At 38.8% G+C, this 25,070-nt stretch overlaps 2 protein-coding genes across 4 annotated transcripts in view; one reads left to right on the plus strand and one right to left on the minus strand.

Moving 5' to 3' along the window:
- Positions 1 to 1,386: 1,386 nt before the first annotated feature.
- Positions 1,387 to 10,383, plus strand: faim2b (Fas apoptotic inhibitory molecule 2b). Of its 2 annotated transcripts, none has more exons than XM_061689144.1 (12): positions 1,387 to 1,586; positions 2,470 to 2,518; positions 2,681 to 2,748; positions 2,846 to 2,910; positions 3,934 to 3,987; positions 4,072 to 4,122; positions 4,228 to 4,267; positions 4,405 to 4,442; positions 4,554 to 4,641; positions 6,153 to 6,248; positions 6,439 to 6,492; positions 8,965 to 10,383. In XM_061689144.1, exons 1-12 carry the CDS (start codon positions 1,572 to 1,574, stop codon positions 9,112 to 9,114), a joined length of 768 nt encoding a protein of 255 aa, XP_061545128.1. In that variant the 5' UTR covers positions 1,387 to 1,571; the 3' UTR covers positions 9,115 to 10,383. The 2 variants fall into 2 exon arrangements, with proteins under 2 accessions (XP_061545128.1, XP_061545129.1); XM_061689145.1 differs by having other exon boundaries at positions 2,473 to 2,518.
- Positions 10,384 to 17,661: 7,278 nt separating this feature from the next.
- The window catches only part of LOC133408432 (RNA-binding motif, single-stranded-interacting protein 2-like), a 33,934-nt gene continuing 26,525 nt past the window's right edge, over positions 17,662 to 25,070 (minus strand). For both annotated transcript variants that reach the window (XM_061687357.1, XM_061687356.1), the window contains exons 5-14: positions 23,470 to 23,627; positions 23,313 to 23,392; positions 23,075 to 23,184; positions 22,922 to 22,965; positions 21,128 to 21,221; positions 20,979 to 21,029; positions 20,227 to 20,337; positions 19,113 to 19,193; positions 18,354 to 18,441; positions 17,662 to 18,026 (exon numbers count right to left, since the gene is read on the minus strand). In XM_061687357.1, coding sequence (XP_061543341.1) covers positions 18,361 to 18,441; positions 19,113 to 19,193; positions 20,227 to 20,337; positions 20,979 to 21,029; positions 21,128 to 21,221; positions 22,922 to 22,965; positions 23,075 to 23,184; positions 23,313 to 23,392; positions 23,470 to 23,627 — 810 coding nt within the window. In that variant the 3' untranslated portion in view covers positions 17,662 to 18,026; positions 18,354 to 18,360. The remainder of the gene's footprint in view (positions 18,027 to 18,353; positions 18,442 to 19,112; positions 19,194 to 20,226; positions 20,338 to 20,978; positions 21,030 to 21,127; positions 21,222 to 22,921; positions 22,966 to 23,074; positions 23,185 to 23,312; positions 23,393 to 23,469; positions 23,628 to 25,070) is intronic.

Genomic DNA, 25,070 nt, shown 5'->3' on the forward strand with positions numbered 1-25,070 from the left:
CTATGCGTTTCCAGCATGCCATGATATCATTGTTGCAGCTTAGTTTTCTGTCCCTGATCTTGCATATCAAACCTCTCTCAGGAAAACACATTGTGATAAATGTTCAGCTTGGTAAAATCATGAACTTTAATTGAGCTTGAAATGGTAATGTTTGTAGTGCACTGTAAAAATGAGTACAGCAGTTGTTTTTTTTAAGCAGTACTTCTTTACTTAATACATTTTTGTCAGGTGTAAACAAGATTAGGTAATCGCAGTAGTATTTTTGAGGCTCATACATATGTGACACCCAGAGGTGGGTAGGAACGCACTACATTTACTCCGTTACATTTACTCAAGTAACATTTTGTATAAATTGTACTTGTCAGAGTAGTTTTAATGAAGAATATTTTTTACTTTTACTTGAGTATTTATGTTAAGAAGAAACGGTACATTTACTCCGTTACGATGGTCTACATGCCGCTCGCTACTTTCATTTGATCATTTATCATATAATTTTTTTTATCATATGTGCGCGACGTATTTTTAGACTTTACGTTTACGTTTTGTTTCAGAAGTTACTCACGAGTTACTCAGTACTTGAAGTAGTGTTTTCACTGAGTACTTTCTTACTCAAGTAATTATTTGGAGGACTACTTTTTACTTTTACTTGAGTCATATTATTCGAAAGTAACAGTACTCTGACTTGAGTCCAGTATTTGGTCACTCTACCCACCTCTGGTGACACCACGAATTGGCTGTTTTGCGATCAGAACCATTATGTTTTGTGTGTCTGCTCAAGGGGAGACGTCCGTGACTGCAGCTCAAGAAGAGGGCTTGCCAGTAAATCTCATTATTAAACTATGTGGAGGTCATAAGAGCATCATAATATTCTTAACTTCCATCTCATTAGTCAGCCGTTATTATCTCTTCACACAAAGTATGATGTCACAGGTCACCTGGTTGATAATGTGGTTGACAATCAGGATCAAGTTTGTGCTATTGCTATACAGCATAAATGAACATTGTCTGTGGCTTGTTTACTTCTATTGATGCATATACTGTATGTACTGTAAATACTAGTGATGATATATTCAAAGAGAATATTCTCCCTAAATTTGGAATTAGAGGAATATAATTTTGCAATACATGTGTGATTAAAATTTTCAAATCATTTGAGTTCTACATTAATGATTAAGCAACCTTGATGAAGGAAAAATGCCCGCAATGAGAACTAAACAACACACCTGTTTAGCATGCACAGTGCTAGAGTCTGGCTTCATCTCAACGTTTTGAGAATAGCTGTGCTTTGCTAGAACAACCTCATTAGGAAGAAGAGAGGGGTGGCTCGGGATCAGGGTTAGAGAGAGATTAACCACACGGAGGATGGACAGTAAAGCTGCCGCGTAATCCGCACAGTCGACACAAAATCAGAGCGACGACTCACACACTTTGGACGACATGCTCGCTGTCAAGTGAGGACCAGGGAGCTGAGAGTCTTACGATTTTTCGATCTTGTTTTGATAACCAGACCAGCAACGTCACCGTTTTATAACAATCTTCCTCCTCCTCATCATCATCTCAAAGGCAGAACCATGAAAAAGGGAAAGGTATGTTTTCATGTTGAACCAGCGATAACTGTTTAAGCTTGCTATAATTAATGCTATAATATATAATCTATAATATACTTGCTATAATTAATATGTAACCGTTTTAGGAAAAATATCTCATATGTTGTTAGTATAAAAGAACACATATCTTGATTGTTCATTATTTACATTGCTAGCCTCTCATAGATGGAGGGCCTTCCCATTCAATCTAATCTGCGGAACTAACGTGGAAGCCGTTAACTGTGTTGTGTCCCAACATCCCATAGACCGAGCAGTTATTAATCTCAATATGATACTGGTATTGAAACAAGTGTTCAGAACATTCAGAGAGAGCTTCTCTCATCACATTCGAAATAATAATATATATATATATATATATATATATATATATATAAAAAGATTGTTTATTTTTCCTATAGTCCACGTGTACCAAACCCAATCCAGCCCACCACATATTTTTTTGTGGCCCACTAAAGCAAATCTATTTGTTGTTCTTTTCATTTTGGCAGAAAATCTTGATAAAAAATGCATTTTTTTCTTCTCTTTATATGGATATTACCTGCTTTCCCGTCCCCCGTCCCCCACCAAATCCCTTCTTAACTTAAACGGAACACTAGTATTCATTGTTGGTTGTCGTCCGGTTTCAAACTCAATTTGTTGTTGAAAATATATATAGTAACAGTGAAATGCAAGGGTAATTATGTGTATGTAGTCATACGATGAGGTGATTACACAGTATGTGATATGATATTCATAGTCCGAACAGCCGTGTAAGGGGAAACCATAACTAAGATGTGGTCCACGATGAAAACTAGTTTGACAACCTTCCTTAATTGTAGTCAGTATGTGATGATTAAAGTGATTGTAACACTGTTTATCTTAGCAGGTCAAGACTGACAATGAACCACCGTCATATCAGGAAGCGACTGCGGGTAAAATGCGCTTCACTTTACTGCAGATTATAGCCTCAAGTTTTTGCTAAAGAATGTGACTTCTTTTTGCACTTAAACTACTGGATAAATTCTAAAAATATGTTTTTGTTAATTGTATTGTGACAAGTGTCTTAAAATAAATATCTGTCTCTGTTCATGAAGGCTATGAGGAGATGCAGGCCCAGTTTTCCTGGGATGACCAGACCATCAGGCAGACTTTCATCAGGAAGGTACACATTTTTTTAATAGCAATCGCAATACTGAACGTGTTGAGAAGGCAGAAAGTAAAGTATCGTCACATGATAAAAACGTTTGATTTCTTCGCAGGTCTATGCCATTCTCATGGTCCAGCTCTTAGTGACCGTGGCAATAGTTGCCCTCTTCACATTTTGGTAACATCTCTTGAATATGCTACAGTTATACATATACTGTGCACTCACTGATCACTTTATTAGGAACACATGCGCAACCTAATGAGATCCAATACATGAATTGTGTAAAAAAACAAAAAGCAAACGCAACAACAAAAAAATCCATTCCCTACAAAATTAATAATTCATACTCACTTTTGATCAGTGTTTGATTCTACAAGTTGAAAATGAAAATTGCAAAAATTAAAGCCATGAAAAAGTATTGAAACTTAAGGTAAGGTGTGGGTGAGGTTTTTTTAAACAAAGGATTTGGTGGGATCAGTCGTCATTCCTATTTAATTTTGGTGATACTGAGCATTAGCATGTAGTTTTATAACTTTCAAAATCGATGTAAGCGCAGTATTCAAGTGAAGTTAAGTTTTCACAATTGAAAGCTGTTTCTCAGGAGCCCTCATTACATAACATAAAATGCCACTGGGCCAATGGCAACTATGACTTTTGTTACCATCCTGACCAAGGTCAGAGCCAGCGGGTGGAACTGGGCAAGCAGCTTTTACTTGTGGAAGCGGAGCGCCTTTAAAGACAATAACATATAAATTTTAACTTATGGAGGCAGAACTTTTTAAACTTGTCAACTAGTGTGTGGATTGGTGCATGTGCCGCATGCAGTGGACACATCACCAATCACAAAAAGATCCCCTACGCCCACTGCATCAACAACTTAACCAAACAATCACATGCTGGTTTTTAGAAGGTAACTCTAGCACTGCATCCAACAAAACTATTTGCACCTCTGCTTACCTTTTAGTTTGGCAAATTGTATCAGACAGTGTAGTCTGGCCTTGGCTTGAAATTGACAGCTCTATAAGCAGCCTCGCTTCCAAGTCACGGGCAGAGAAACTCGGTGTTGGGGCAGTTGTTATATACATTAGCAGAACTGTGATGTCACCAGCCCAACATTAGGTTGTCCCTAATGAAGTGGCCAGTAATTCCCATGTTGTTGTTGTTTTGTAGGGCGCTAATGTTCTCATTTTGTCTTTGCAGCGCACCTGTAAGGTTCTTCATTCAGACTCATCCTAGCTTGTACATGGCATCTTAGTGAGTGCAAACACATTTTTGCACCCCCCGTCTCACACTAAAGTGTCACATTTTTTAATCACCTCGTTTGACTTTTCTGGACAGCCTCATGTTCTTCGCCACTTACATCGCTCTGTCCTGCTGTGGGGACTTGAGGTAACTGTACCTTTCAATAGGATTTGAGTAAAAAGACCCAACTAATTCTGAGCATTTGTGAATGGAATCATGAAGTGTGTAAAATGTTTTTCCCCACCTCAACAGGAGGCAGGTTCCTTGGAACATCATTTTGTTAGTTCTCTTTGTGAGTATTCCTCATTCTGAAAGCAGCACTATTATGGGTGTGTGTGTGTGTGTGTGTGTGCGCGTGTGTGTGCGCGTGTGTGTGTGTGCCCGTGTGTGTGTTCCCAGCATGAACTATTGCTTTTTCTCCTTGCACAGACTTTAAGCATGGCCTTCATGATGGGATTTGTGTCGAGGTGAGTTCATAGTTGGGTCACACAGACACCGATTTTCCTAGTGCATTACGCTCTGTTATTGTAGATGATCCGTCAGAAAGAAATATGCAACTAAGCACTGTCTTTCTCCAGCTTTTACAACACCAAATCAGTGGTTCTGTGTTTGGGAATCACCTCCCTCGTGTGCTTTTCTGTAACCGTCTTCAGCTTCCAAAGCAAGGTGAGAAGAAACATACTGTTCTAATATCTATGATGATCTATCTAATGATCTAATCATATTAGACGTAATGAAGGATAGATGTATAGATACTGTAGATGCAATAGATACAGAGTTAATCCCGATCAAGATTATGTTATCATTACATATTCATCAAAATCGATTAATCAACAACTAATCAATTATCAAATTAATCAACAACTATTTTGATAATAGATTCATCGTTTAGAGCCATTGTTTAACTTAGAATTGTCCAAATCCTCCGAATTTCAGCCTCTTATGGTAAACATCCTCAGATTTCTGTAGTCCTCCATGAAAGCAGACTGATTATTTTTTGTTTACAGGTCCCATATTTTGGCTATTTAGTCTGCCAAAGAGTGACTCTCTAACATGGAATTAGTGTAAAAGTGTCAATTTCATTTCGAAAGACACCTTGGTTTGGTCATACGAGTGTCCAAGTAAAGGCCCCTCTGACAGCTACTTCTGTTTGACCCAGTTTTATATCCGTTTTGTCCATATTTGGTTAAGACCGCCCCCTTTCCTCTGATGAGTTGCCACCGTGTCGAAGACCCAACCCTCACTACTTGTGAGAGCATACCTGTTTATGTTATGCTCTGGAGGGGAAAAGTAGGCGCAGATCTTCGCTTGTGACGTAGAGAATGAAAAATAAAATCCGAATGACCTGATTTAAGGCCACTCGGCAGAAAACCGTCTGTAACTCAGGAATGCGTGGACAATTTTAAATCATATTTAACGTATTTACTGAGGCACCATAGAGCCAATATAACATCCCAAATACTAGAAAAGGTTGGTTTGCTAAAATATGTAACCTTTAATCAAAATAGATATTTGCTAACATCCGCTTTTACTTTGGAAAACAATGATCAACATTTTTGCATATTTTCTGACATGTTATGGACCAAACCAGTAATTGAATCATAATTAATTAATGTTTGTGCATTTTCTGCACAATTTGAAATAATGTACTGTTTTTTAATAAAAAAACCTTTCCTTTTTAATAAAAGGATCGAAATATATATTTTTATCTGAGTCATCAATTAATTGAAAAAATAAACAACAGATTAATCAATTATTAAAATAATTGTAATTTGCGGCCCAAATTATAATACAGAAATAATAATCCACATTTCATTGTAAAACATTCTGATTTGATTAAGTACTGTATAAATTTTTAAATATATGTTATTATCATCATTATTATTATTACACCAAAATTGTTATTTTAAAAATACATTCATACAAACATGCCTTTCCAACTAAACACCTTACCTCTGACCACTATATGAAGAAATACACTAATATGGTGAAGGATTATTGCAAATTAAGATACAGTATATTATTGTTGTCATTGGGATAGTAACAATATTTATTTTCCTTCATAGTATGTTATTTTATGTAGCGTATGTACAGCACATAATAGTAATGATAATCCAGATTCAACTCACAGTTTTATGAATTCTTTTCTTTCTCTTTCTTTCTTTCCCTGTTTTCAGATTGACGTGACTTCCTGTCAGGGCGTCCTGTTTTCGTTGTGTATGGTCATGTTGCTGTGCGCCATAACCCTCTCAGTCGTCGTCCCCTTTGGATATGTACGTTCCTTACGAGACCTTTCCAGAATGTCAAAAATAGAGGAGATTTTGGAAACATGCTGCCACTGTGTGTTAACTTGAAGGGATTAGCACCACAGATAATCTAGTCGAGACGCTGCGCTGTCCTACCTAAATTAGCAGCATGCTATCCTTCTTATCAGTGTTTTGTCATATCTATTTTGTCTCACAGGTCCCCTGGTTACATGCCATATATGCAGTCTTAGGAGCCATCCTCTTCACTCTGGTGAGAAGAACAATAGCTTTGAACATCCCCAACTACCACCAAACCACAGAAATCTATATTTGGATCGCCAACGTGTCATTCCTGGACATTCCTGAATTTTGTTTATAATTTAAAATGTATAAAACACTCAAAACTAAATGAAAATGAGTGGGGGGGAAAAAAAATCAATAAAAATCAACAAAACGTTATGGAAAGTATTCAGGCCCCCTTAAAATTTTCACTCTTTTTTTATATTGCAGCCATTTGCTAAAATATTTTAAGTACATTTTTTCCCAAATTAATGTACACACAGCACCCCATATTGACAGGGGAAAAAAACTGAATTGTTGAAATTTTTGCAGATTTATTAAAAAAGAAAAACTGAAATATCACACAGCCATAAGTATTCAGAACCTTTGTTCAGTATTTAATAGAAGCACACTTTTGAGCTAATACAGCCATGAGTCATTTTGGGAATGATGCAACAAGTTTTTCACACCTGGATTTGGTATCATCTGCCATTCCTCCTTGCAGATCCTCTCCAGTTCTGTCAGGTTGGATGGTGAACGTTGGTGGGCAGCCATTTTCAGATCTTTCCAGAGATGCCCAATTGGGTTTAAGTCAGGCAGTCACGGAGTTGTTCTGAAGCCACTCCTTCGGTATTTTAGCTGTGTGCTTAGGGTCATTGTCTTTTTTGAAGGTGAACCTTCGGCCCAGTCTGAGGTTCTGAGCATTCTGGAGAAGGTTTTCTTCCAGGACATCCCTGTACTTGGCCGCATTCATCTTTTCTTCGATTGCAACCAGTCTCCCTGTCCCTGCAGCTGAAAAACACACCCACAGCATGATGCTGTTACCACCATGCTTCACTGTTGGGACTGTATTGGACATGATGATGAGTGATGAGCAGTGCCTGGTTTTTCTCCACACATGCCACTTAGAATTAAGGCCAACAATTTCTATCTTGGTCTCATCAGACCAGATAATCTTATTTCTCACCATCTTGGGAGTCCTTCCATGCGGGCTTTCATGTGTCTTGCACTGAAGAGAGGATTCCGTCGGGTCACTCTGCCATAAAGCCCCGACTGGTGGGAGGGCTGCGGTGATGGTTGACTTTCTATAACTTTCTCCCATCTCCCCACTGCATCTCTGGAGCGCATCCACAGTGATCTTTGGGTTCGTCTTTACCTCTCTCACCAAGGCTCTTCTCCCCCAATTCCTCAGTTTGGCCAGACAGCCAGCTTTAGGCAGGGCTCTGATTGTCCCAAACATCTTCCATTTCAGGATTATGGAGGCCACTGTGCTCTTAGGAACTTCACGTGTAGCAGAAATATTTTTGTAACCAGATCTATGGCTTGCCACAATTCTGTCTCTGAGCTCTTCAGGCAGTTCCTTTGACCTCATGATTCTCATTTGCTCTGACATGCACTGTGAGCTGTAAGGTCTTATATAGACAGGAGTGTGGCTTTCCTAATCAAGTCCAATCAGTATAATCAAACACAGCTGAGCTCCAATGAAGGTGTAGAACCATTTTAAGGATGATCAGAAGAAATGGACAGAATCCTAGTTAAATATGAGTGTCACAGCAAAGGGTCTGAATACTTATGATTGTGTGATATTTCAGCTTTTCTTTTTTAATAAATCAGCAGAAATTTCAATACTTACATTTTTGGTCTGTCAATATGGGGTGCTGTGTGTACATTAATGAGGGAAAAAATAACAAATTATTTTAACAAAATGGCTGCAATATAACAAAGAGTGAAAAATTTAAAGGGGTCTGAAAACTTTCCATACCCACTGTATATGCAGTCATACGTACCCCTGTCATATTGGAATGAAAGTGTAGGCTACACCTTTTTTATAACCACTAGGTGTGGTGGCATATTAAAATGAAAGTTTACACCTTTCTCATAACCTCTAGGTGGCGACGGCATTTTGGAATGAAAGTGTACCGTTTTTTCTATAACCACTAGATGGCGGCATACATTTATAAAATAACGTTTTCCCCCCCCCCATTTCCTCCTATACCTATGTATAATGCGCACTACTGACTTTTGACAATTTTCTGGGGGGAAAAAATTTGAATTATACACAAGAAATTACGGTATGCCTCTTCTTACTTCCACGGCTATAGAGGGATAGATAAGTCAATATTATTCCTAATGTTGTGGTTACAGTTAGCTATACTGTAGGTTATCAATATACTAATAAACAATCCTCGTTAGAGATACAGTTTGCATGGGGTAATGTATTAATGAACTTTTCCAGTTATTTAACACCACAATGTTCATGATATTGTTTGTGTTGTAAAAGTTAAACTGAATTCCAAGATTTGCACCTTTATCCAGATCTGCACGCAAATGTAATGAGATGTTTCCTTGACTCATGCACCAATTTGTTGCACAAACCTAACTAACTAACCAATGCAAAACAAAAACAATGAATATCTCTCTCTCTGTATATTTATTTATTTGACTTTCTGTCTGTCCTGTACAGTTCCTGGCATTCGACACTCAAATGCTGTTGGGGAACAAGCGCTTCAGCATCAGTCCAGAAGAATATGTGTTTGCCACACTCAGCATCTACCTGGACATCATCTACCTGTTTAGCTTCCTGTTACAGATCATGGGAGGAGGTCGTGACTGAAGCGCTTCCTCGTATCCACGCATTGTTTAGGTCTGCTGAACTCTCCTTCAAGTCAACAGGAATTTATCAAACGTAAAAAAAATGAAATCACCACATTTTACCTTTGTAAGTTGTCAGCCTTGTGAGTGAGTGTGTGTGCACATTGTGTGACTATTTGACTTGTGTAATTTGTGACATAATAGCTGACTCTAATACTCCTCTGGTTGGATAGGATAAGGTATTATAGTCATCTGTGATGAGCTCTCCTTAAATTCCAAAAGTATAGTATCCAGTGAGGGCTAAAGTAAGTTAACAGTGAACATCTCGCAAGTTTGGCAGGGTTGCGTTATTGTTCATGACCACTTATTCTGTGCAGAATGTGTTATACCTGTTTTGGCTTTTAACATTTACTGTGTTTCATTCATGAAGAGCAAATGTGTTGTAGGAACATACATAACATAAACGTAACGCCAATCATAGTTGATGATGTCATGAGGATGTACAGTGGTGTGAAAAAGTATTGGCCCCCTTCTCAAATTCTTAGATTTTTGCATAGTTTCTCCCCTTTAAGATCATCAAACAAATGTAAATATCAGACAAATATAACCAAGTGAAAAATGCTGTTTTAAAATTATTTCTTTTATTAAGGAAAAAAAAAAGCTATTCAAAGTTACCTGGCCCTATGTGAAAAAGTAATTGCCCCCTTGTTAAATCATGAATTAATTGTGGCTAATCACTCTTTTTGGTTAATTTTCACTTATGACACCCAAGCCTGGTTACCTCCAGACACGTTCAATCAAGAAATCACTTAAACAGAATCTGTCCCGACAAGTCAGATCTAAAAAAGCTGCAACAAAATGACACAATCCAAAGAAATGTCAGAACAGTCGAGAAATAGAATTTGACATCAGTCTGGAAAGGGTTACAAAAACCATTTCTAAAGCGTTAGGATTCCAGCGAACCACAGGGAGAGCCATTATCCTCACATGGAGAAAACATGGAGCATTGGTGAACCTTCCCAGGAGTAGCCGGCCTACAAAGATTACCCCAAGGGAACAGCAATGACTCATCCAGGAGGCCACAAAGGAACTCAGGACGACATCTAAAGAATTGCAGGCCTCCCTTTCCTCAGTTAAGGTCAGTGCTCATGACACAGCAATAAGGAAGAGACTGGGCAAAAATGGCATCCATGGCAGAGTTCCAAGGTGAAAACCACTGCTGACCAAAAAGAACATAAGGGATCGACTTACTTCTGCAAAAAAAAAAAAACATCTGAATGATTCCCAAGACTTTTGTGAAAATATTATAAGGACTGACGAGATGAAAGTTGAGCTTTTTGGAAGGTATGTGTCTCGTTACATCTGGTGTAAAGGTAGCACAGCATTTCAGAAAAAGAACATCGTAAAAACAGTCAAACGTGGTGGTAGTGTCGTGGTCTTGTGCTGCTTTATAACGTCAAGACCTGGACAACTTGCTGTGAATGATGGAACCATGAATTCTGCTCTTTAACAAAAAATCCTGAAGGAGAATCTTCAGCCATCAGTTTGGAATGGGGTTTTGGAGTGGCCTCGTCAAAGTCCAGACTTGAATCTGATTGAAATTCAGTGGCATGACCTTAAAAAGGCCGTTCATGCTCAGAAACCCTCAATTTTTGCTGAATCTAAACAATTCTGCAAGGAAGAGTGGGCCAAAATATCTCCACAGAGATGTGAAAGACTCATTGCCAGTTATAGAAAACGCTTGATTTGAGTTGTTGCTGCTGAGTTTCGCCCAAACAGTTATTAGGTTTAGGGGGCCATTGCTTTTTCACACAGGGCCAGGTTACTTGCAATAGTTTTTTTCCTTAATAAATGAAATCAACATTTAAAAACCATTTAAGTTCACTTGGTTTATATTTGTCTGATATTTGTTTGATGATCTTAAACATTAAAGTGGAGAAATTATGCAAAAATATAAGAATTTGAGAAGGGGGCCAATACTTTTTCACAGCACTGGAAATTGAAAGTGAGTATTTAATATAAACAATACAGTGGTATTTTTATTTGCTACACATGACTATTTTTATATTTTTAAAAAATGATGTGATGTTGAGATTAAAAGAAAAGACCCCAAAATTTGAATTCCCTTGCCTTAATGTGATGTACTGAATATCACTGCATAGTAGTTTGGTTTGTGCATTCGATGACAAAATTACATTTCTCCACATTATTTCAATCTACGAGTCTTTCCCAGCTGCCGTTGGGCAAAAGGTAAGATACACACATTCATACACTTACTCTCATGCTTATGGAAAATTTAAGAGATTTCAATTAACTAAACATTGGAATTTGGAGAAAAGCCACGCAAGCCCGAACACGTGGCATAGGGACAATATGCAAACTTCATAACAGCCCTGAACCTTGCGACTGTGGGTGCTAGACTATTATGCTGCCATTATTTTGTTTTTAACTCTCAAAAATATTTTCCCAGCTTTATGTTTATAGTACACAGCAAAAGTCCTTTTTTAAAAGTTGTTGCAATAGACGAGAAATTAAGGTTTACTTCAAAGTTTGACCAATCATATCATTAGGAGCCAAAATGTTACTTTTCATGAGCTCAAATCCTACCAGGCTATGATTTGTAAATTGCTTTAAAAAACAAAATAACTTGGTTTTGGTTTTGGAAGGGATAAGCTTTATAAAGTCCTCAATAGTGTTTAATTAATTTGTGATTAATGGTGTCTTGAAGCAATGGAGGCAAAATGGAGTGTACTACTTGGCTGCAACTTGCAGAGGCGCTGTGGAAACAGTCTCAGTTATGTGGGGTCAGCTAAGAAAATACACCAGCATGGGAACAGGAGTGAAGAACACTGAGAGCGCTTTAATTTCATAATCAATCCATCCATCCATTTTCTGTACCGCTTATCCTCACTAGGGTCGCGGGTAATTTCATACTGTATATAATTAATGACCATTGTTATTGATCAAGCTGGCACGGTGGGCCGACTGGTTAGCACATCTGCCTCACAGTTCTGGGGACCGGGGTTAAAATCCCAGCCCCGCCTGTGTGGAGTTTCTTCGGTCACTCCGGTTTCCTCCCACATCCCAAAAACATACATGGTAGGTTAATTAAAAACTCTAAATTACCCATAGGTATGAACGTGAGTGTGAATGGTTATTTGTTTATATGTGCCCCGCGATTGGCTGGCGACCGTTCAGGGTGTACCCCGCCTGCCGCTCAAAGATAGCTGGGTTAGGCACCAGCAGCCCGCGACCCTAGTGAGGATAGGCGGTGAAGAAAATGGATGGATGGATGTTATTGATCAAGGAAATTAGTCAGATGCTCATCCCTACTTAATATTACATCTCTACAGCGGTCTTGATAACTTATTTTTTTAAGGCAGTAATTGCAAGAGGTTGTTTTAGGCCCTCTGTAAGGGGTGTTAGACTTAAATCTGCTGACAGTAATAAAGTGTAGACCACCCACGATAACTGTAATCATTGGAACAAGGCTTTTTATTTAAAAAAAAAAAAAAAAAAAAAGAAAGTACAATGGACATTTTTTAATTCAAAGAGAAAACCAAGACAGAAGGAAAATATTTTCTAAAATCAATTTAAAAAATAAAAAAAACAACAAGTAACAGACCATTTTATAAACTCTGGCACAAGAAGACAACAGTAGCCAAGTGGCTCTGCAAAATAACCAAATATCAAAAGCTCTTTCCTCTAACAAAACTGTACAAAATGAGTTCTTGTATAAATAAGAAAACTGTTCACAAGCAGGAGGCGGGAGGCAACCAGTGCATTTTCAAAATCTCTCTGATTCATACAGTGTTTTTATTTTTTCAATTTTGTTTTCATTTCTACAATTTAATATGTAAAATTGTGTAAATTGTAGAGTCTTCAATGTATTCCCAAAACTAAAGATTTAGAAAATGCAGACACGGCGACAACCTACAACCTGTTGAGAAATCCTGTTTTAGCAGCAAAACATTTTGAAGCTATGAAATAATCCATCAATCTCTTTAAGGATGACTTTTATCAAATTGGTGTAAGTACAAATAAGTGCATGGAGAGAAACTGTGGACCATTCATCAGAATAAAGTATGATTTACTACAATTCAAAGTAATTTTACATGATGCAAATTCCTTTTCCAGCATCATAAATAAAATGTAACGTTAGGTTTGATTGTAATTTGGTAGAAAACGATCAAATAAATAAACACTGCATTGTAACAAAGTAGTCATTTCATAGTTCCAAAATCCTTTTGTGTGTGTGTGTGTGTGTGTGTTCAAAGATGATATTAACACATCATCATTTCTCTCATATAAACATTTTCCATGACATACTCCTTCATGGCGTGTTTGATTCCGACAACTTGCTAGTCACTGCGTGATCTGGACATTTTATAAAACAAAAAATAAGTCATGAAAACACACTCACACAAGAAACAAAATTGTGTAAAGAAAAAGTGAAAATAAAGACTATTTACAAAATATGCTCTCTCAAGTTGCACGGGGTGCTCCTCCTGGAAGCCTGGTCAACCCCCTAAAGTTTCAGTAGGACATGCAGCCATTCCTTGTATACTGTTTATAAGAATGGAACTTCCTATATAGCTCACGCATGGAAACAAAACCACTTTGGATTCTGAGGGCATGGAAACGCTGTTATCCTTCCGAGTCATTCAGTATTGATAAAAGCAGTTTGTCCAGCTTTCCTCGCACGTCTTGTTGAGAGCAACGTATGAACGTGAATGTGTGGTTGACAACAACATCTTTGGTTGCACAAATGAACAACGTAGCACACAAAACATACATGTAACAAACGCACATACACACACACACACACAAAAAAAAGAGTCAGCGTGTTTTCGCTGGATCCAGACCTGATGAACAGGAAGAAAAGCTTAGCTCCGGCCGACCAAAGATACTTGTTAACTCGATTGCTTTCCAACAAGTTGGTTGCCGTCTCATGTAGTGACAATCCCTTGGGATTTTTAGGCAGTTCACACAAAGAAAGAACATTACGGCTTTGCTGAAATTCGGATTTCCAGATTACTTTGGATCACTCACAAATCAAAGACATGAATGCCCCTTTTCCATGGAATGGTACTTACACGGTTCTACTCGCTTATTGACACTTTGCTGTTTGTAAAAGAAGATATTACCTGGTACTGTTTTGAATACTGCTCACTTGGTCGAGCACATTCGAAATTACTGCGTCATTAGCATCTTCCACACAGAGAACCCGCAAGATTGCGGCATCAGAGCTAAGATTGGGCATTGATCCGCCTGTGCCTTTTACATAGAATCCAACAGAACAGGATAGTGCCACAACTGAGTGGGCTTTCACACAACAACACGGCATGCCGCAATAAGATAACTAGACGCGTGTTTGGTAAACCCGACACATGATCTACTGTTGATTTCTAAAGAACAGAAAAGGGCTTTTTTTTCTGGGGAAAGAAGAGAGTCTACTCTTTCTTCTGGTAGGTTTGGTGCTCATATTGTCACAGAACACAATATTTTGTGGGTCTTGAAACCTCAGTCAAAATGCCCTATAACAAACAGCTTGCAATATGGGGAGCTCTGCTTTGAAAACGGCTGGCAGTGAATAAGTTGATGATCCGTGTTTTTTGCAGTTTTACGTGCACTATTTTGAGGTGGAAAACCAATCGCCCCAAACCAACACAAGTAAAACCAAGCCTTTCTGGTACTGTGCAGAGGAAAAGGGGCATAGATACCCTCTCTATTGGCACTCTCACGGTCGGGTCTAGTGATCAATGTTCATAAAACCAACATGTTTACAGTGTGCGATGTGTGCATAAATCAAAGTTTGTGTGCATGCAAGGGCTTGTAGTATGGTCAAAGCCTCATCTTGACCTACAACACTGATTCACCGTCACTATGAATGTTTTGAGTCAGCAAACAAAGTCAGTTTGGTTAAGCTCTTCACTTGAAAAGGCTTCTTCTTTTTCTTTCTCTTTTTTTTTTTTTTTTACAAAAAGGCTCAACAGCACAACAACAAAAGGAACAGATTCGTGAGAAACAAAACGAGAGAAAACGTGATGTGCAAAAAAACGGCAAAACTAACACCAACAAACTAACATCTAATGTTATCGCTCTACAGCTAAAGTGTTGTCTACTTCTAAGATAATCAAAAGTAAGGCAAGTTAGCTCAAAAGCTTTTCAAGTGACAGTCAAAAAGAAAGACTTTCTACAAAAAAAACAACAACAAAATGACTCAAAATTAGGTGACAACAGCAGCATTGAGAAAAGACCTACAGCTCCCTTTGCAACCAATCATTCTGAAGAGAATGTATAACTCTTCTGTTTGAGTTCCCTCATCTTATGTCTCCATTGAACAACTGCGGTCATTTCACTGATGCACATTCTCCTCGCAACAAGAGAACCAATCGAATTGATGCTTGAAGAGTTGCTTCAACAAAACCGCTTAAAACCACTTCTCAACATGGCCACGAGGAGTGTGAACAGGTGTCATGCTGATCTACAGCCTGTGTGCACCGCAAACACAGAACACGGATCACAGTAAAACCCATGAAATCCCCAGAAACGGTAGAATCATTCTTCTGTGGCCTAAAAATAGACCCTTTTCACTGTGATGTCAGACTGTTTCTTCCTGGGATTATATTCAGATCAGCAAATTGTACAGGAAAAAGATATAACTCCATGAATGAAACGTAAAGTGAGATTAATGTTGTTATTAGTATAACACGCAACCACAAAGAAAAAACTTGTGCTTGTTCGAGAGCAATGATTCCCTACCAGGGTGCCATCGTACCCTCGTGTGCCGTGACAGATCATCAGGGGTGCCGTGGAAAATTTTCCAGTTTCACTTAATTTATCAGTAAATTATTATTTATGAATTACAACTATATCTTTGTACGTCTGCATGAGTGGTGTAGAGTGACAGGAAGAACAATTAGATGCTCCTCCATTCGATGGCAGAAGGTACAATAAACTTTTGTATCCACCTGTTGCCATTCATATAACAGAATAAGTATATGCATTTTGCGTTCAATTAAAAAGGCCCACAATTTCACAATTTTTGAGTAAATTGAGACAAGAGCCTCAATATTTCAGTCTTCAGATTTTTTGTGAATTTTTTGGGTGGGCTGCTACGAGATTTTTCTCCTGTAACATGTGTGCCTTGGTTGAATAAACAAACACTGCTCTTGAGTGCATAAGGCAAGCATTAGCATAGCAAGGATTACTGTTGCCGACAAAACCTCTATGGCACTTTTCCATCAGCTCCATCTGGTTGTCAAATAGACAAACATTAGCCAGGAAGAGAAATGTAAAAGCTGGCTAGCAAGCTCATTCGCTTGCAATGCTTCTGTTGCTTTTAGTTCATATTTAATCACTGAAGTCGGGAAGCTGTGCAAAGCTTGATTATCCCAAACACGTTACTATTTGTTTGTTTAAAGTGGACATTATTTTGCGATAAACTTTAATGCAATATAAATTTGTATCCAATTATACGATTCATTAATAGAATAGTTTATAGAATAATCGCTTCTAAAAATATTAAATAGTGACAGCCCAAGTCCAAAGACTCGCAAGAAGCAGCCTCCCGACGTACTCGCGATGGCAAATCTTGCAGTATAGGGGAACCGCGGTGAGCAGTGGCTCATTTGCATGAGACAAGACAGCTCCCCACCCCCAAAACTGGCTGCTTTTAAAGGGCACTAAAAAGAGGGTGGTAATTATGCTATAATTCTTGATCCTTGGTGTATTTTGACCACAGGATGTCAGACATTTTATTAAGACACCAAGGATCTGTCCTTTAATAGAATTAGTCACGTTTGACACTGCTGGGCACCTTTAGTTTTACTTAAGATTACTACAATTGTAAATCATAAAACATTATTCATCTCACTTTATATTACATTATTCATTTGTTTACATCTTATTCCATTAGTGAATACACATAGCGGAAGGGTAGAGACAGAAGTGGTCTGACTGTGAAAAGGGTCAATAGTACAGTTCCCAAAAAGGTCAGCTTATCACTCTGTGGCTTCTTTATAGTCTTTAGAGACCCCACTATTAAATAACCTCTTTTGTATAAAGGTTAAAATGGTCTATAAATTCTGGACAAAAATAGAAAAATAAGTCAAATATAAATAATTGATTGTCTTTTGTTCACTCACAATTTTTTTTTTAAAAAGGATTAAAAAGTATAAATAAGATGTGTTTCTATCACTTGTGCATGAATAGAAATCTCTGCAGCAGTTAGAGGAAGAAGTAGCTTTAAACGGTTTGCCTCCCATGGTTGCAATGACTTGACATCCAGCAAAAGTGTTTATATTTGGGGGGGTTGGGGAGGGGGGAAGGGGGGGGGGGGGGGGAACCTGTACAAACTGTTGTCCCACGGCTGCAAATAGAATGTCAAACAGCAGACATCAGGAAATAAAAAGTTTGCATATTTTACAAAAAAAATAAAAGACACATTGTGTTTTAACTCTTTTCCTTGAATCACTCTGAAACATCCAGAATGCAATTTTAAAAATAAGAATTTTGTTATATTACGTGCATAAAAATAACGCTCTGTTTTTATCCTCCTCACCAATTTTCTTCCTCTTTTTTTTTTCCTACAGCATTTTGTCTTGTTCCTTGTTTCAGTTATTAAAATAGATCAGATCTTCTCTGGAGAAGATTACCTCCTTTGGTAGTTCAACTTGTGAGCAGAAACATTCAATGATGGAAGTGTTATCTTGTTTCTTTAAAAATGGAAGTAAAACAAACAAACAAACACACAGACTCTCTCTCTCTCTCATACGCACGCACACACACACACACAGACACACACGCGCATACACACGTGTTCCTTTTGTCATCCATGTTCAAGTCCGAATGGTTGGTGACGGGATGGAGCAGAGTTCTTGTTTAGCTGAACCCTGATTGGTTGGATTCATCACATGGCCTAGGCCCCACCTGGAAGACACCACCCAGGAAAGTATTGTGAGTAAAAAAGATAATGTATATGTATGTATGTAAAGTATGTATTCATCATGCCATATTCCCAACAGTCTCTATAGTGTGCATTCAAGCTATTACAATTCTTAAATTACCATTTAGTAGAATTTTGTACAGAAAATAATCGGAAACAATGACGGCAAAATATAGCACCAAATATATTTTTGAATGTAATAAATAATAAATTAGTTTGGCCACACCACTTTGTTAACCACTTGGCAGCAGCAGATAAAGTAATTCAGATGTTTTCCATTGGATTGAGACATGTCGTGTCAAAATGCATACCCAAGCTTCACTTGGTGTGTTGGTACGAGTAGTTTGTGTGTTCTGTTGGAGTTTCCATAGCAACCTGTTGCTGCTGACCACCGTTCTCCTGAAAAATAAATCACTAATTATTCAATAAGATGTCTACTTGAACCTGTTCACCACTTGCTACCACCATGCCTCTCCCCATTCATAAATGTTGACCTTCTGCCCCGTTGACAGTGCTGCTCATTCTGCAGGTTCCCACCACCATTTACACTGATTTAGATCAGTGACGACGCCCCACAGGCACAGACGGCCTCAAGCAGAGAAGTCTGCCAGGATGCTTTCATTCAGCAGTTAATGTTGGCTCTTTATCTAAAGTCTTGTTTTCTTTTCATACATTTCAATACATGAGAAATGTGTTGAAAATGTACTTGTAATGGAACCAACTGAGAAATACATAAACCTTGTGTGGTACATTATGCACAGTACATTATGCCTAAAGAAACTAATGTTTGCAAAACATCAGAGCTAAAATATAGTCTGCGTTTGTAATTGCCCTGAAACACAACTATTATGAATACACAAAGAAAATAACCAAATGTAATAATTCCCATCTTGCGTGTTTATCAGGACATTAATTAAACTAGTAACAATAATTCAAATCACATTTTGTTTGTATCAAGTAGTGACTGATTAATTTTGTACACACCATGGTAAATGTATTCAGTGTACACCAACATAGATACATCCGTTTGTGTCATCACATGCATACTGTAACTGTATATAGATAAATACCTCAACTGGAACATTGGAGGGAGGCACTGGGGTGTACTGGGGGATGTAGGTCCCCTGCATAGTTGTGTTGGCCGGAATATACTGTATAGAAGAAGACGAGAGGATGTAAATTGTGTTAGTACTTAAAAGGAATCATTTATTTGGAGGATTTTAAGAAATATCAAGCTGGGGTAGCTATAGCTTAGGGGTACACAAAGTAACTTGCAATAAAAAAAAAGTCCTGTTTTTTTTTTTTTTTTTAAATGAATAAATGGGTCTTATACAGAATGAAATGCATAATATTATGAGAATAAAGTTGTGGTTATTAAATTCACTTGTTAAAATATGACTTTCTTCCATCATTAAACCATGACTTTTATATCATAATACAGTATAACAACGTTATCTCTGAAAAATTGGACATTATTCTCGTAAGATTGGGACTTTTTATCATGCCAAAACAAATCTCTATTCTTGTAAAGAAAAAAATATTACGACTTTGCCGGCACGGTTGGCCGACTGGTTAGCACATCTGCCTCACAATTCTGTGGACCGGGGTTCAAATCCCGACCCCGCCTGTGTGGAGTTTGCATGTTCTCCCCGTGCCTGGGTGGGTTTTCTCCGGCCACTCCGGTTTCCTCCCACATCCCAAAAACATGCGTGGCAGGTTGATTGAAGACTCTAAATTGCCCATAGGTGTGAATGTGAGTGCAAATGGTTGTTTGTTTCTTTGCGCACTGCGATTGGCTGGCGACCGGTTCAGGGTGTTCCCCACCTCCCGCCCAAAGATAGCTGGGATAGGCTCCAGCAGCCCACGACCCTAGTGAGGATAAACGGTAAAGAAAATGGATGGATGGATGGATGGATATTACGACTTTATTTAATAAAAAGAAATTCCTCTAAAAGATATGATTTTGTTCTGGTAACAATACACCATGTTTGGTCAAAAATAGGCAAACTTTTAGTTTCTTTGGCATTTATGGGTAGATATGTTTATCATTTATGGTTTATTATTATTATTGAGGGGTCCTTGGAAACAGCTCTTCCCTTAAAGAGGTTCCTGGACCCAAAAAGTTTGAGAACCACTGATTTATACAACCAAGACAGAATACATTAATGGCGTGTGCGTACTCACTGTGCCCGTGCTGCCCAGGGACAGGTGGCTTAGCTGCTGGGCAAGAGGTCCCAACATAGACGTGGGCTGGATGGACATCGCGTGATCCATTGCTGGGGTAAGAACTGTACCCTGTGGATGCAATCAAGACTCGTGATTCTAAAGGCTTCTTTATACTGGCGCGGGCGGCGACCGCACTGACGTCACTGCGGCTATCCCGCGCACAGTTTGCCTTTATACTCGAGCGCAACCCACACGCGCTGTTTTGGTAAATGTGCTGCAGTTCTCCTCCAAATCGGGGGTGTCGCTACGCCTGGTATTGGCTAGGGCACAACAGGTTGGAGTTTCCTCTGCATTTGATGGCCATTTCCGGTAGACGTTTTTACTTTCCTTTCCGGAACAAGGAACAAAGCAACAACAATGGCGACCGTGGAACAGCGTCTGCTAGAACAAATGGACCTAGATGACCAGATGATACGTTTAATTATACTGCAAAATCGATCAAGAAGGCGGCGGCGTAGATGGTATGTGGAACCAAGGGGAACGCTGAGTACATCATCACAGCATGTGACTACAACGGACCAATCACAAGAGATGATCTGCGCGGCATGTACGCGCAGCAACAATTTTTGCTGTGGGCCCGTCAAGTGGGCCCAATGCGTCGGTCACGTGATGCAATGCGGGCGTTGTCGGAGTATAAAGGGGCCTTAACAGGACCTATGCAAGCAACTGTAGAGGTGAAAATGACGGGTATGTAAAGAAAGGTTACTCACAGCTGGCTGCATGAGGTATGACTGATGGTGCATCCAGGACGGGCTGTGCACCTTCACATGTGGGAAGAATGACAGTAATTGAGTATGTGTATTCATATTTCTGAATCTGATCCGAGTCTACAGGTTGACATTTGAGTAAAATACACCACCTGGTAGGATGAGACAGGAGAATGCATGTAAGGTGAGAGGGACGTCTGGGCGATCATCCGGTTTGGAGCCAGACTGTATGGCGATGAGTAGAAGCTGTTAAATAAAATAAGACAAAACATGAACCACATCCGATCACGTCATCGGAAATCGGGGTTGAGCAACGTGATTTTCAGTTGATCGAGATCAGGTGAAAAGGATCGGTTTCATTCATTTTTTGACATTTTAAATGTCACAAAGTGACAGAATAATCCAAAGCTACAAAGATAACAGTAATAGCTTCATTTTATATTACAAAATTCAACTTTTCTGGGGGGTAGTATGTATAAGCGTCTGCCTTGAATCTGTTTGAAGCTGAAAGACCCTGTATTGTACTTCTAAATAAGTCTACAATGCCAAATATGAAGCCGCCTCGCTGAACTCCGTCATTAATGAGTCGAGAGAACTTCACACAGGTTAGCAAGTGTGACACATTTCAAACGACTCTTAAATTAAAATAGAAGTGTATTAAGTGTGAATTATATTGTGACAAGCAAGCTTGTTGTCATAAATCAAAAGTGTCATTTGTAGATGAGCGCAGTTAGTTAGGCATGTGACGTATCCCACCAACTCTGTAGCTCCATGGATGGTCATTATAGCCTTAAGACACAGGCTAAACTAATAAATAACGATGTAAATGTAATGTTTACCATGCGCTCAGAGCAACCACCCATACTATGGTAAAGCTTATATCCCATTCAACCGAATTGGCTCTATTTGCGTCCCCAGGAAAAAAAAAAGAAGAAGTCTAAATGCTCTGTAAAATTACATGAAAATATTATTAAGCATCCTGCACACTTATCTGTAATTTGCTTCGTGTTAAAATTATATTAGCATAAATGTCATGTGGCTATATTTCATGTATTTGCTAATATGTTAAAAACCCACTCCTGTTTTTATTATTATTATTTTATTATAATGAAGTTGCCTGAGTTTTCTCCGGCCACTCCGGTTTCCTCCCACATCCCAAAAACATGCATGGTAGGTTAATTGACGACTCTAAATTGCCCGTAGGTGTGAATGTGAGTGCGAATGGTTGTTTGTTTGTATGTGCCCTGCGATTGGCTGGCAACCAGTTCAGGGTGTACCCCGCCTCCTGCCCGATGATAGCTGGGATAGGCTCCAGCACGCCCGCGACCCTAGTGAGGAGAAGCGGCTCAGAAAATGGATGGATGGATGAAATTGCCTGAGTTGGGCCAATACACATTTTGAGTAGTTCAATATAGGTACTGTATCATCGAATTTAGAGCTAAAAAAAGAGAACTTTAAGTGTGTGTGTGTTTGTGAATAATATATATGTTCTTCGTGTGTGTGTGTGTGTGTGTGTATATATATATATATATATATATATATATATATGTGTGTGTGTGTATATATACAAATCCCACAGTGGGGGAGGGGCGACACATGCCAGACTTCAAAGTGTGTGTACTGTTTTAGCCACACCCCAAAAATTAGGAAAAGTGAAATGGTTAAAAACAGTTCTGTACAACATACAGTAGTTCTCAGTCTTTGCACGTTTTCAGCCCTTATTTTCAAACGTGTAATGTATTTAGAAACAAATCACTGAATTCACTTTACAGGGTCCTTAAAATCCAAGGCTGATAGTGTATATTAAAAATTGAACACAAACAAATCAAGTGATAAGCATAAACTCAACATCCAAGCAGGGGGCAGCATTGTAGCAGAGTTAAGGCGCTACTCTTATTTGCGTGTAGGTTGGGACTGTTTTCACTCAGGCCCTGCATACCACTCACCCATTTTGTAATGTTGTGGGGTCATACGCAAGCGTCATTCCTCCCTGGGAAAACAATGTGGGATTCAGAACCAGTGAGGTCATGCAAACAGCACTGCATTCAGCTCAAAACTTAACTAGTTTAGAAAAAAGTTCAAATGTAAGAGTTACTTACGGTCTCTCCGTCTCTGGCCCAGGGCCTTCCGTTGGGGAGGTACTTCCCCTGGTTCTGCCTCTTTTTCTGACCTCCGTCTGCAAACTTACATAATAAGGGCTCTGTGGGAACTGGGAAAGCAAAGGATCAAACACAGGGGTGAATTTAGTGATCGCAGTGCGGAGCATTAAATGTGAACACTGCCACCAACAAAAACAATATCAAGAGCACATAACAACAACAACAAAATTTCACACACCCGGAACTCCCGGTGGAGTCTTGATGAATTTGCCATTAAAATGCTGAATTATGGCCTCACACTTCTCTGTGGACTCCATCCTGGAATACAAATAAATACATTTATAAACATACTTACATGCATTTTCTCTTTATTATTGGAATTGCTGAAGCCTGACCTGGCAAATCCCACACCGCGGCTGGTTCCGTTGGCATCTCGCAGAATGCGCGTGGAAATGACCTGTCCAAAGGACTTGAGCATGCTCTCCAGTTCCTGCTCGTCCATGGACACCGGCAGGTTGGAGATGTACAGATTGGTGGGGTCCTGCTCTTGTTGCTACGTGGGAAGTGGGGGTTGAAATATAAATTTTTAGCTGACATATACAGTCCTGCTCACCATTATGGACACTCATTCATTTTTTGCATAACCTGTATAATATCGTCAGAGATAAATGCAAACGTACCAAACTTACAGTATATCATCAGGATATCTTAATTGGAGGTCCAAAGTAATTTAACAAAGAAAAATGTTTTTTCAACTTACATATGGTAATTTCAAATAATATTTTTTTTAAAAATAAACAGCATGTGCAGCAATATTGGCACCCCAATATTATGGTTGCACACACCCTTTTGGCACCGATGACAGCCTCCAAATGTTTCTTGTATCCATCTATAAACGTTTTGCACTTCTCAGGTGGTATTTTCTCCCAGTCTTCCTTTGCAATTTGTTCAAGGTCTTGAAAATTTGGAGGGTTCTTTTCCCCAATGGCAGAATTCAGCTCCCCCCAAAGATTTTCAATTTGATTGAGATCAGGACACCTTGCTGCCGTCATGTTAAATTAATGGGAAAAATCCAAGGTTGAAATGCTAACAACAGAGATAGCGAAAAGAGTCCAAATGTCACAGGATGGTGGCGCAAAAGGTGACATGGGTGGAGGATGGGGGTGGCGGGGATGTAGGTTACTTGCAAATGACAACAAATTCCTTAAACAAAAGTGAAAAAAAAAATCAGGGCACTTTTTGTGTTTGTTCATCTATTTGTTAGATAGCAAGCTAAAGGTTCAGGTCAAAACTTGATCATTTGGTTTCTATGTTGGATATGATAGCATAGATAGCATAGCATGTTTTGCTTGTTCCACACCGATGTTGCAAATTTGTCAATACATTTCTTTCAATTATATTTTCAATTGTGATTTTTTTTTTTTTTAATGCATGCATTTCTACGAAGTTAGTTGTGTGACCGTCATTTCCATGACTGTTCTCATGTCTTGACAAATTAATCCTTCAACAAATATATTTAGCGGTAATATCCAATATGAAACTTTTTTTTTTGACAAAAATGTGTGCCTGAATAAAAAAAGTGTCACCCTGACTAATTTGTCACTTATGCTAGTGGTGCGTCACTGACTTGACTAAGATGTCTGTCACTTTTAAAACTTATTAAAAACACATTAATATACTCTCACATGCAAATGAGTATTTGTCAACACGCAGACTGCGGTAAAATGCTATTTAATTAAGAAATATTGACAGCTGCGAGAGCATTAAAGCCGATAGATTATCCACACACATACAGTTTTGAGATTTAATTTTTGCGGCGCTTGCCGGAAAGTGAAACTGAGTGAGACTGCAAAGGCAGACAGGAAGTCAGGCATGAAGTTAAAGAGTTCACAGAGCAACAGAAGCTTGGCAACTGGGAGCAAAGAGGCTGGGCGAGAAGGAGGAAGGAAAAACACGCATTGAGGAAAGGGGAGGGTGGGATGAATGAGTGTCTTCT

Source organism: Phycodurus eques, chromosome 10 (assembly GCF_024500275.1).
Source record: "Phycodurus eques isolate BA_2022a chromosome 10, UOR_Pequ_1.1, whole genome shotgun sequence".
Taxonomy (NCBI): Eukaryota; Metazoa; Chordata; class Actinopteri; order Syngnathiformes; family Syngnathidae; genus Phycodurus; species Phycodurus eques.